Consider the following 14,030-nt stretch of genomic DNA (forward strand, 5'->3'; position numbering starts at 1 on the left):
ACAAACCAAACACTGGTTCTTGGTGGGGACTTACACATTTTTCATGGGTTTCATAGCCACCGTATGCTCTCCTACACATTTAGAAGGGGATGGTGAAGCGAAGTGTTTGCAGTCTGCAAGCTCATTGCTAGATGCCACTAAATCCTACACACTGGTCCTTTAATATTAAAAGTAAAACATATGATTGAAAATATGAATCCACACTTAAAACACTAGAATTGAGTGGCCCAGCACTACAGCACTTGTTTTCACCAGATGAAAGTGACGAATCAGGTACAGAACATTTAGCAGGATATGGGCTACATACACAAAACCTTCACAAAGTGTGTGCTTATGTGTTAAGTTAGGATGGACATGTCCCCTCTGTCTCCACTGGGATCTGCACCAAAGATGATATCTTGCATGTATCCATCAAGTGAATATTAAAGACCCCTTCACAGGGCTCTCATTTTAAAATAAGTGAGCTGAAAATACATTAAAAAGTCAGTCAGTCGTTTCCAATCAGCTCAAGAAGGTAACAGAAAATCTGCCAGTTGTCAGTAGTCATTTCAGCCAATGAAATCAACGGTCGCTGGCTAGAAATGAGGAGACTGCTTTTTCTATCTCTGTCTGAAATGAACGACCAAAAATTATAAGAATTTCAAGTAATAAATCTAGCAACAGTAACTAAGAGAACAGGGCTTAGCGAACAGTCAATTCACTGTCCCTCATTTCCCAGCTTCCACCAACCCTTCATGTAATACTGTTCACTCACCATCCTCCGTGGGCACGTAGACATTGAGGTAGAGGCAGTCCTCACTCTGGTTCTGGATGTAACCCGCCGCCACGTCCAGGTTGTCTGTGAACCACACGGGCAGCATAATCTCTGGGAGCACACCGTGGACGTTCTGAGGGCACACAGGGGCGAACTGGGTGGCGTTGCGGATCTCCTGCCAGGATCCAGGGGCTTCAGGCGGCTGGAAGCGGCGGTCGCCGATGGGTGCTGTGGCGTAGGGGACGCCCAGGTACTGCTCTACGGGGCCCAGAATCTCATTGTTCAAGTCTTTCTTTATGCCTCGGAGCTTGCCATAGTTAGTGGTGACTATGGGGTGTTTGGAAGGGTCTATCTTCTGGCTCGAGGCCAGGCTGATGAGCAGGATGAGGCCTAGCACACCCATTAGGCACCAGTCTGTCATGAGACTAAGGGGGCGTGTCCTGGACAACAAACCCTGCCGGCTTTGTTTACTTAGAGCAAGTGGAAGGGAGTACATGGCTGGATTCATACTGTTCAGCCACCTGCTTCTAGTCTGTTTTGGAGTCTTTTTTTCTGACAGAATGTGGATTATAACCAACAGTCTGGAAGGTAAAACATAAGAGGGGGATTAAAACAACAAAAGCAGGCAGCCCCTGAACGACTAAAAGGAGATTTTTTGGAGGTTTGATCCAGACCAGGAGCGCTGAGTGAAGGAGAGATGAGGGGGCAAAGCAGTTGTTGGGGTAAAGAAGGGTCCTTGGGGTGCTGGAGGAGGAGGTTGGACCTCGGCGTGGGGTGCCAGGTCAGTGTTGATTCTGAGCGATGGTGATCCGAAACACTTCCCCAGCCATGGCTCTGTTGCGTTCCATCCCTATTGGTCTCGTATAATCCAGATCATTTGATTTGCCGCTGAATTCTGCAGGTTGAGACAGAGGAGGAGGGAGGAGGAGGGAAGAGATTTAGAGGACGGTGATACATAGAGAGAAAAACAGAAGGAGAGAAGGAGGCAAAGGGAGGTTGGGGGAGAGAGAAAGATAAGAGAGATTATAGCTTATCTGAAACAGAAATATATTCCATTAAATGCTGTCAGTGCAACACTTTCCCTTCAACTGGTGCCAAGCGAAAAATATTTCCTGAAATGAAAGCTGTGGAAATGAAACAAGACTCAACAGACAGGATTGTTGAGATCAAGTCAATGGGCTTCATTTCGAGAACATTTCATGTGCTGATCAGCGTGTTTCACTCTACATGACTGCATCACAGGCTGAAAGACACAGCATGTGGAGGAACCTTGTGATCACATTTACTTGCCTTGCAACTTAATCTGACCCACAGAAATCTCATGTATACTTCATGTTAAATGCACATTTCTACATGACTCTCCTCATCTATTATGGATGAAAACTCTACTAAAGAATCTCACATACTGTTTTAGTGCAATAAATAGCATGTTAGCGTGGAATCAGACACAGCCTCGGTCTGTTACTGTGGGCATCAACATTCCACACTGAAAACCTACAGCAACCTTAAAAGGTCAAAATTCAAACTCAAAATTCCAATACTGGGTATATAATACTTATATTTTATTTATTACTCTCATAGTAAAAAAAAAAAAAAATCGAGAAAAATATAAAACTTTTCCCCATGGTCTTGTGTTAAAGAAGTAAACAACTACAATAAATCATAATGTTGAATTGCAATACTTATTCCAATACATATTAAATCGGCACCCACGTCTCATGACAGTATCAGACTGGGGGATACATATCTTGGCCCTATTATCTGCAATGTAGAGGAACCTTACGAGCACATTTACTTGCTCTGATTTTCAGAAATCTCATGTATGCTCCATGTTCAGTGCACATTTCTACACGACTCTTCCCATCTATTATGGATGAAAACCCTAAATTGGACTTGTTCAAACTGTCCTCGTCTGACCTACATGAGGACATGCACCAAATCCCTCCTGGTGAACTGTGTCTAACCCACCAGCTTACCCCTAACGGGCTCACATCTCTGCGGCGAGCTAATATGGTGCGGCTGATGTAGTCACGCCACTACATCAAGTCTTCTTCTGACAACATTGGCACTGATGCCTCAGTATTTATGGTTATTAATTTCTCAAAGGCTTCGGCGCTGGTTCTGCAGATAAAAATACTGTAGGCAGCACTGACGAAGAGTAGAGGCCAGAGATTAGGGGGAGCCTTTCACTGCCCAGTAAGGTCAGAGGTCAGTAATGTGCGCCTGTAAGCAGCTTATAACAGCCCGGGACACTTTCGGGCTACATGTGGAGCACAGAGAACACACACATGCACGCGGTAAGCCTTCAATGACCCACACATGAATGAGTGCCCACACACTGTACACTCATTCATGTAATCTACTGCGCAAATGTGCAAATCCTCATGTAACAGACCCAGTCAGAAATGCATGAGGCATGGAGGAGATTATACAGTCATCACATTGTTGGCTGCTGTTATGTAATGGTACACACTTGGAAATACAAATGCCAACTAGAACCGTATAGGGTTCTTCGGCTTGCCCCCATAGGAGAACCCTTTTTGGATGCAGGTAGGACTATCCATAAAGGTTACTACTTGGAATCCTTCAGAGGGCTTTGCCAAGAACCCAACATAAAGAGTTACACCAAGAGCATCTGCAAAATGTTTAACCCATAAATCCCTTTGAGAGGTTCTAAAGAGAACCCTTCTATTGTGTAATAGTTTCACTCAGAACCCTCCCTTCCCAATATGCATCCTAAGCATTTACACCAAAAACAGATTGGTTTGGAACAAGTTCTGCTCAAAAGTGGTGGAAATGTGGGTTGGTACACTAGATAGTACCAAGGTTCCAATACCCTTGAATGGAACTGGTACAAGAACCAGAGTTAATTTGGTGGAAAAGGGCCTTCTGGGGGTTCTATCCGGAATTTTCCTCTTTTTAAGGGTCCTAACGAGAACTCACCCGGGGGTTCTACCAAGAACTCTTTAATATTCCAAGGGGTTTTATGTAGAACCCACCAAAGAGTTCTACAGAGAACGCTTTTCTATTCCAAGGGTTTCATGCAGAACCCAACCAGGCAAATCTAAAAATATATTTAGAGTTTTCACCTATAACCTTCCTGTGCTTTGATAGTTCTGTAAAGAACCATGTTGTATTCTGCAGATATTAAAAACATCATTGAATACCCATGCTTTCATTCAAGAACTCTGTCATCCAAAAAGGGTTCTTTGGATGAAAACTGTTCTCAATGGAGTCCCTATTCTGAGAAAGAGCCATTGATGTACACTTTCTTCATAAAAGGGTTCTTCAGAAGCAATGGTACCTCAGTTCTTCAGGAAGAACCCTTTTGGAGTCCTTATTTCTGAGAGTGTAGAGGATGCACACCGTAGCAGTAATGAAGACTATACAGGAAAAGCTGAGAAATCTCTTTTATGTTCACACACACACACACACACACACACACACACACACACACACACACACACACTATTTCTGTTATCTGATTTTTAAAATTCACCATTACCTCTTTCTTTCTTTCACGCTCTCTCTTGCTTTATCACCATGCCATAATTGTCCCATTTAAAGTCATCATTAACCGTATTATTGCATCGCCTGCACCCACTGGAGCGCCTCTGTGTTTTTGTTGTCTTTTTTTTCCCTTCTCCCACTGCCAATAAAGCCATTTGAATTTGAAAGTATGGGAGTTAAGCGTCCTCGGGCAAGACGGCAGATAATTAGAGAATATAGGCTGATGAGCAGGCAAGCAGTCGCACTAACACTGATGTAAGACATACAAATAAGAAGGCTCATTCATGTAATAATAAAGTTTCCTATGTGCAACAAGCTCTTTGAGGGGATTCGAGCTTGTGGGGAAAAACTGGTGAAAACACATTTGTGTTCTTCCAGAGAGCGGTAATTGCGAACAAGTCTGTAGCGTCTGTAATCGCTCAGTGTCTTCTTTTGGTACAGTGCATTCAGCCTAAATATATTGGTGTCTGTCTTTGTTCCTCTCAGCGTGGACTTTGTTGTTCTGCCCACGCGCCCATGTGTGCATCTGGGAGCGTCTCCTCTCACGGAGGAGCGGGCAGCACGATGTGTGCTCTAATTAAACCATGGAGAGTCTGGAGGCCGGCCTGCTTTGCACTGCATGGAGGGACCAGGCCTCCACCCACCCGACGACACCCACACACACCAACATCTACCATTCAACTTTCATCCTCCAAAATACATGAAAGAGACTGGGAGACGGGGAGGCAGAGATAAAGAGAAAGTGAGGCAAAAAGGGAACAGGGATAGTGAGAGACAAACGAGAGATGTGAAGTGGGAATGTAAATGGAGAGGAAACAGGTCCTGGTGTTAATGAAAAGCTTCTCTCTGGTCAGCAGAGACCCTTTAGACTCCTTGAGCAAAAGCGACTTGGAGAGCTGCTTCACTGACCCTGGAGCCTCTCAGAGAAGTGGACATCTAACAGAGTCACGTCCAAAGGCCCAAGCAGGGGTCCAACCACACTCGTCTGGCCCAAAACCAGCATCTCAAGCTTGGGGAACTGGGATTGATTGATACTGGTATTGTACATATATGCTAAAATATGCGTTCGACCAAAAAGCAATTCAGCAAATAACCCCCTCCAAAAAAAACATACACATAAAATGTTAATTAATGAGCTTTAGAGGTGCTGGTGGGTGGATTTTGTTACCTTTGATGCCTTTTTCTAGTCTTCATGCTCAAACTAAACTAACTGTCCCCTGGTTGTAGCTTCATATTTAAATCTGATTTATTAAATCACATTTTTAAAATTTTACTTATTTATCTTTTGGCTACTTGGGGGCAGTAAAAACAATCTTTGAACACAACACTGATGCAGTATCTCCAGTTGCTATAATCTATTATTCACTCTATTCAGCTCTTTTTTGGTCTGCACCAACTCCTGAGGAAAATATTTGGCTTAGCTGCTAAATATTCCACTATTCGCTACTTGCTAACTTTGTCTGCAGTTTGGGGCAGAGCAGGTAGCATATAGCCATTCATTAAAACTTTTTACTTTTGCTTGTCTTTACATTAAGTGAAGCTAACTGTCTCCTTGTTCATATTTACACCTGCAATAGCTGATTTTTTGGGTGACTCAGAAGCAGTGGAAACAATGTGCAAACATCTATTTATCTGTTTTTTTGGTGTGCAACCAAAGATAGAAGCTGATATTTTTAAGCACTGGCACTACAGACCACCAGCCCCTAAATTTGGTGGCCCAAATGCAAACTTCAGGGGGTTTCTGTAAAAACAAAACAGAAAAGGCAATTTAACACAACTTTTTCACATGAATTGCTATTTGAAGTTTCCTGAATGCATTGTGTCTGATGAAAAATAAACTAGACTTCTGGGCTAGTTTAAGGAACTGGTGGCACAAACCGCAGTGAATTATGTCCTTTGGTTTTTCTGTATGGATCATATTAGCAGTTTGAGTAGACTTAGTAAACCCATGCTTCAGTAGCTCGGCAGCTAGCCGGCAATGAATGCCGTTCACTGTTTCCATAGAATGTTGAACTAAAAGGCACAAAGGAATCAGGATGTTTGTAGAACTGTAACACTGTGTTGGCGAAAGCTGTGAACTTTGTTTACAGTCTGGTATTGAGCAGGTGGCATATAGCCATTCCATCTCAGAGAAGTGGGCATCTAACAGAGCCAAGGGCCAACCAGACTCATCCTGCCCAAAAATTGCACCTCAAGCTCTCGGTGCAGAGGGCAGTGGAATCCCTGGTAAAACTCCAAGGCCCTGGCAGGCGTGAGCATGCCTAGAGGGACCTACAGAATTTTTGGGTGCATCTGAGTGTTTAATTGCTAATTGGCTCAATTAGAGCGTCTAATAGGTCCAGCTTTGCTGTGAGCAGTGGGAGGGCTTAAGTGATTGATGAAGCAAAGACGGAGAAATGAAGGGTGGGTGGGTGTTCTGGGGCGGGGATGGGGGTTTGCTGGTGGGAGGGGAGTCGAGCATGACAACAGAGCCGTATAGGAGATACAAGTGGTAGCGTGTGTGGTGTTTGGAATGCAGGTAGCACATACTATCAGTTTTACAGACACAGACTTAAAGGAACAGGATTTCCCAAAATACTGTATCTCTGACACACACTGATGCGCACACATCTATGATTCATGTCATGAGGAGAATGTTTTTCCTCAGTCCTGCGAGGCAGAGTGAAGGAGGGCGATCACACAGGTCGTTCACTTGCAGACCATCAGTATAAACCTCATCTTTCTCTGCACCTTCCTTCATTTCTCCCTCACTTGGTATTTCTCATCTAAATGTGCGGCGCAGGGAAACCTCTGGAGGACAATGCAATACACAAAAAAAAAATCCTATTTTCGATTCTTGACCAGCTTGTTTACTGCCGGCTGTATTGCTAAAGGGCTGCGTGACTCTGTATTATTGCGGATAAGCACAAAAAGATGGTAAAAAATGTTTTTCATGACTAACCATTATTCAAAGTAGGTACAAACCAGGCTTTTAGCAGACATTTTTATCACAGCAACGTGTAATCTGCAATCAGTGAGGTGTTGGGCATCATGCTGGCACTGTTTATGGTAACAGGACTGAAACCTGTAATTTCGTGCTCTCATATGGTTAGGGTGCAGACGAGAACACAAAATTTGTGTTCTCACATGAGGTCAAAGTGACAGTTGGTTGCAGTGATGCACCTCTAAGCTGGTTAACAGGAAGCATCCCTTAAACCTGTAATACTTAAAATTATTGTTCTCATTTAGAACCTTAAGGCTTCCATTTTGAAAGAATATTAGATTTACTGTGCTTTAAAGTGTGTCATCAAGTGTATCATGATATATACCATTACTGAGAGAGGATTTTGGACATATTGTCCATCCCTATGCTCTCACAGACTGCTGTGCCCTTCATCATTTAGAGAAAACATGGTTAAACTAGGACCACAAGCTGTGGGCCAGAGCCAGCCTGTCAAACACTTTAATCTGACCCACAAATCTGTAAGTGATATAATTTTGTAGTTTAATCTGTAGACCTGAAATGTCTCTTGCCTGTAAACAAATTCCAATAGACGGTGCAGTAATATTCTTATTATTAGGCCCTCAGCTGGGCTATAACAATGTCACCATTGCTCAGTACAGTCGATATTCCTTCTGCCGCACAAAAAAAGAAAAAGAAAAGAGTGCTGTGAAGGGAAAGTCGACAGTGAATGCTGAGCATATAACGCAGAACGGACAGCTAAATGCTCCTCAGTAAGGTGGAGAGGAAAGCAGAATGACTGATCTGTCAGGAGGCCGCTGAAGAGCACAGCATCACACGTCATTTTCCCAGCATCTACGCTAAAAGGACTGTCTTAAAAGCAGAGGGAAAATAAGACAGCTTAGTGTCTCTCGAGCTCGCAAGCTCAGCAAGATAATGCATGTTTACAAAGCAATGTACAATTCAAAAGCAGGTAGACGATTCAAGTCATATTCCTGCTCACAAGACAGCAAATCACAGAAAACCGTTCATTTAAGGTAAGTTTCAAAATGATCTTTTAAATTTTTGTTTTAGTTGGAGACAGTTCAGGAGCTCACTTTTAGAGTTTCACTTCATCAAACTGTATTTACATAGTGCACAGATGACAAAGACCCAATTATTTACAAAAACACAAAAGATGAATAATTATATTTTTCTGTTGCTGTTATATAGTTTGTGATTTTCTTCCTTGCAAAGAGTTAGATAAAAAAGAGATACTGATAATGATTGATTCTGTAACTGGACATTAAATATGCCCTTGACAAAGACAGTAGTCCAGGATGTAAGCACACACACACACACACACACACACACACACACACACACACACACACACACACACACACACACACACACACACACACACACAAAAACACACTTACAAGATATAAGAAGCTCATTAAAGAGTTTAAGAGGTGCTAGTTTGTTATCTTTGTTGTTTTCTCAACATTTCAACTTTATTCTTGGAATGCAAAAAAAAAAAAAAAAAAAATCCCCCTCTCATTTTTTCCCCTTATGCAAGGCTCTTAATAATCTTCCGTAGAATAACTGATTAATCCTTAACCCAGTAAGCACACTCCCCAATACGTCAAACTATTTCCTTAAGTAAAGGAACAACATAGTGCCCAATTAACTATACCTTCGTTATAACAGAGGAACTCTTAGCAGTGAAGTAATTATGCAGGGTTAGATTTATTTGACGGAGCTTGGAAAATCAGAGTCCTCTGTGGGACAGTGTCAAAACAAACAGGTCGACCGGCCTAATAGAGGGTATCACCTCCTGATGAAATGCAAGACAGGAGAAAGTGATTTTTCTTTACAGTGGCATTGATCAGGAGGAACTGTGAGATGTGTGAAAGCTTTGCCATGTTGTGAAGGTGTTTGTGACACTTATGAATTATATGTTATATATAAATAGATTGAAATAACAAGAACACTTTGCAGTTATGAAATCCAATACAAGATCACAAACTATGACTTCAAACATCTAGCTCACAGTCCCAGCAAAAATTAAAAGCTTTATAATTTACTTCACGGATAATTAGATGGCAATATACTTTGCAGGTGGTGTTATTATTGCGTCTTTGTCTTGTACATGTGTGAACAAGTTCCTCCCTCATTAATTACAACGAGTCTCACCAGAGATCATATTCCGCAAATTATTACTTGTCCTTTATTCTGCGGATCTCTACTTCAAAACTGACACCAGACTTTGATGTTGTTGCCATGAGGGGGAGAGCCGCTTCACTGCTCATATCAAGAAAAGAATTACACAAAGTGCTTATGATTTCATGTTTTTAACAGCAAGCCTACTTTGTTATCTTTAATTGCTGTGAGGAGTGTTCGGTGCCACGTTTATGAGAGGCTTCCTCCAATTAACCTGCCAGTTAATCTTCCATATGAAGGTCATGTCTCCGCTCATGGTGATTGAAGTGTGATCAGTGAGCGTGATTGAAACTGCACTTCATTTGGGAAGAAATAAGCATTATTCCTTTATGTTTCTAAAGGCTGACTGTGGATTTGGATTAGAGGGGGTTGTGTAATTGACTCGTATACATCAAGAATAGTGATTTAAGGAATATGGTTTGAGGCTTGAGCCTTTTCATATTCTACTACACTCCTGTGAGTTTTATATTTAGCTCTTCTGCTTGACTTCACAAGGTTGGTGATTTTAAAGTATTCATGAGCTCTGGTAACATTATTAAACAGAACAAAACCTTCTTTTTTGTTTAACAAAAGCAGCCCAGTGTCTCAAATGTTAAATGTTCCATAAACACAGAAACCATACAAGGACAGCACCTCAATAAAATCGCCTAAAACTGGCAACATTCTTTCATTCAAAGTGGATAGACAACTTTTTTGCGTTAACTTATCGTTATGCAGTAAATGTTGATTGCAGAGTATAATGGCTATAAAATAATGACACCATCCGTGTTTAGATTGGTTCCATGTAAGCCTCGCTTTCATCGGTCTGCCACTGGGCAGGATCTTTCCCAGGAAAATGATGTCTCCATTATAGAATAAATTAATGAACAAACTCACGCTCTTTCTCCTAATGTTTTCTCCTAATGTTACTCCCCCCTCCACCCCAACATCAACTCCTGCTGTAGTGCTTCGCTTTTCTCTTTTATTTCCAAAGAAATGCTGATCATTACTTCATGGAGTTCTGCTCTGAGGAAAACAAAAAGCAATCCAGTGTTGTGTTGAAATGTGTTCCCCTGTTAGATAGTGTTACCCACCGCAGTGCCCTCCACAGTTGACGGGTAGGTTGTGGTTAGGTGTAGCTGAGTAAGGTAAGGGGGAACACATGTCGACATATTGTGCAACACCTGTTTTACAATAATACCACTTGGTAAAGCTTGGGGACTGAAATGTCTACTTCAAATCTGCTGCCACTTTAAAAAAAGTTTTTTAAAACTTACTGTATGATTCCTGCATTCCTCTGCACCTCACCTTGACAAATATAAACATGCTTTTCTGCAGAACCACGTTTGTCATGTTTTGACAAAAGACAGCAACATTCTTGAATGATGAATTCTGTCTAAACAAAAGCAACCATAGAATCCCAAAAGGTAACCAGCCAGAGCCGGTCTGAACCCGTGTTTCCCCTATAACTGCACAATGCAAACCTCCACCAATCTCTTTCTTTTCATGTCAAGAATAATGCCAATTATCTATTCATTTGGAAATCAATTACTTGTGGTTGATCTGCATTTCGTGCACACTGTGTTGATGATGTGTTAATGGTTTGCAAAGGTCTTAGGTTAAACAGCTTATTGCTGCTTATTAAGTCATGTTGTCCTTGAGTCCTTGAGACTTTGTTTTAAGCCTTGAAATGTACTGAGCAAACAAAAACCTGAATGTCTGTACCATGTCGATTTAGGGTTTATTCTGTGTATACCAACGGACCTGAAAAAATCTAAAGGAAACACTGAAACTACACCCCAAATTAAACCCAACCAGAGCCTATAACAGAACAATCCAGCAATCAATGTGCAGCTGTGGACGGAAAAAGTACCACTGGGTGTCATCTCACCCAGCGCTTCATGATTCACACTCTCAGTGTCACAATTTTCTCCTGCGATGATTAAGACACATCATGCGACCAGAGCTGCTAACAATTCACAAATATGGAACTCTACCCGGACCCGGTTACACTGAACAAAGTTTGGACACGGCTTGACTCGTGTCCTCGGTCTTGATTCAGTTACTGGGAGATACACGAGGAACTGCGCCAGACAATTTCTACATATCTGGTAATAGGCTTTTTTCACAGCAGCCATTTTTGATACTAGTTAAGGTTTTGTTCCATTTCGTTTAGCAGAGCCTTTCAAGTGAGCCAGCATGCACAATAGCAGCACCCTGACTCTGTCTGACCTCAATAGACAGAATATTACTTAGTAGCATTGATAACACCTGTGCTTATACAACTATTTCATGTCAAAATAGCTGCTGTGAAAAAGGTCTAAAAATCGGTGCACATTTTGGTTAGAAAGGTAAAAACTTTTCTTGCTGTATTCTTCCAAATCCTAACCATTCTGTATACAGGATTAAAGTGAGTGAGGTTGTTCTATGTTTTTCTCATTACACACATGGCTGTTCATTTGGTTCCACAAATTCAATGTGGCTCCTTCGCGAAAAAGTTTCCCCCGGTTTTCCTCCAGCAGACAAATCAACCAGGAGATCACAGTCTCCGAATCGAATCCGTCACCATTCTGCCACATAGCTTACCGACTACAATCTAAATCCCACTAAAACCAATTCCACCCAATTCTCCTCCAATACAGTTGCAGAATCAGCCACTAAGACCTCTCCAGTAATTGCTTGCCACCTCTCTGTACGTGTTGTGTTACCAGTCAGTCTGTCAGTACACCGGGTTCAACTTAATGATAGATAATAACCTGACATAGCCAGGCTGCCGGTGCAGGCTAATAGCTGAAATTCAGTAGAGTGAGGTTGCTGGAAGGACGAGGTCGACAGATGAAGATGAATCAAAGCAGTCACATCAATAAAATTAATATACGCAAAAAATGTACAGTACATTTACCCTGTCAGTGTGCAGCCGGGCACGAACACACACATGCACCCACGCACACAAATACATTACGCTCATTATCATCTCAAGGCTTTGAAAGGCTGACAGTATTTGAATCAGTGCAGCTCATTTGTTTTCACATTTACTAATTAATACATCAAGGCTGAGACACGGAAATTGGACATTTGAAAGTCAATCTGTCCCTATGAGTGTGTATGTATGTGTGTGTGTGTGTGTGTGTGTGTGTGTGTGTGTATTTGTGCGAGTCTATGCACACATTTTTCTGTGTATATACAAGACCTAAAATTTCATTATTTTAAGGACAAGGCCACTTTGTCTTTGTGGTTGTAACTTTTTTAAGGGAACAAAGGTCAAACACCAGGGAAGCAACGCCATCAAATAAGACAATGGTTTTAAGTCCATGGAAATAATACACTGACTTTCACTAAAGGCTTAAAGATGAGTTTTAGTTTTTTTCCCTAACATGTCCCAACACCAGGGACACTGGAAGTCAGTCAGAGGTCAGCCTATGTAATGATGTCATGCTAAATAGCATGCAATATGTAATAAGTTAGCATTTGAAAATGATGGAATAGCATCTTTAAAAGAAATGAGAAACTTTCTCAGACTAGTCACTGAATAATATATGTAGTTTCTTATGTTGAGATACCAACTTAGTATTTTGAGACACTAACTCGTGTTGAGCTACTAACTCATTATTTTGAGATACAAACTCTTTATTTTGAGGCACAAACTTTTTGTTTTGAGATATTAACCCTTTATGAGAGGGCTTACCTCACCCAATGGCAGAGGCAGAGCATCCAGCAGCGCAGTGAAGGGAAGATGAGCATATAGCGTGGATCTAGCGGTTTGTCACTGTTAACACAGACTCCAGCCTGCCGTGTAAACCACAGAATTGTAGAATAACATGCTGGTTTTATGATCAAAGAAAGTTCATATCCAGTTTTCCTACGGTTCATACAAGGCTTGAAATCTAATCCACCACTGGTTATTTGCGCAGCGTTTCACTTGATGTTGTCTAATCAGGATCTCAACAAAGGACACATAATGACATGAAAAAAGCGAGGAGAAAATGGTCAAATCAGCTGGAGGGGGGGCATCACTGTGGCCTCAGGGTATCAGGTGCAAAGTGAAGGGGGGCAAGGCAGCCATTGCCATGGTGAAATTCCTGCCCTGTTATATATACTATACATTTTCCAAAAATGTGATGTTGTTTGGAGTTTCTCTTTATGTCTGCGGTGTGTGTGCTTTTATCTGTGTGACAGTGCTTTTGATGTGTTGATCGCAAAGTAATTTTGAGGGCACTGTAGAGTGGATGGTGAGTGGCTGAACAGAAAAGGGCCGTTTCATCTCTGCAGATGCCACATTAATGCCAGTGGATGGGGTGGACATATGTGTGTGTGTGCGCGCGCTCGTGTTTGTATGTGTGTTGTTCTGTTGACAGCCTCTGTGTGGGCTCTGAATAGAAAAGAGCCGGCGGGCAGGTCAGTGCTCACTCAGGCTCCTGTCAATCCCTTATTTTCATTATTTTTCAGCCCTACGTCTCTGTGTATGTGTGTGTGTGTGGGAATGAGAGAATCAGAGTCGGGCCAGAGTTCAACAGATATAGCTAAAGGGGGGTGGGGTATGTTAAGAGATGGAGAAATGTAGAGAGAAGACCAATCAACTAACATTTAGCTCTTCTGGAAACAGCAAAAGAAAGGAGAAACAAAAAGTGTTAGGTCATGGCA

General features: G+C 41.9%; 1 protein-coding gene across 1 annotated transcript in view; it reads right to left on the reverse strand.

Moving 5' to 3' along the window:
* The window catches only part of nlgn2a (neuroligin 2a), a 256,832-nt gene that overhangs the window by 168,062 nt on the left and 74,740 nt on the right, over positions 1-14,030 (reverse strand). Inside the window, exon 2 of the mRNA XM_084711539.1 lies at positions 755-1,649. Coding sequence (XP_084567665.1) covers positions 755-1,262 — 508 coding nt within the window. The 5' untranslated portion in view covers positions 1,263-1,649. The remainder of the gene's footprint in view (positions 1-754; positions 1,650-14,030) is intronic.

The sequence above is a fragment of the Lutjanus erythropterus genome, chromosome 23 (assembly GCF_056507025.1).
Source record: "Lutjanus erythropterus isolate fLutEry1 chromosome 23, fLutEry1.hap2, whole genome shotgun sequence".
Taxonomy (NCBI): domain Eukaryota; kingdom Metazoa; phylum Chordata; class Actinopteri; order Lutjaniformes; family Lutjanidae; genus Lutjanus; species Lutjanus erythropterus.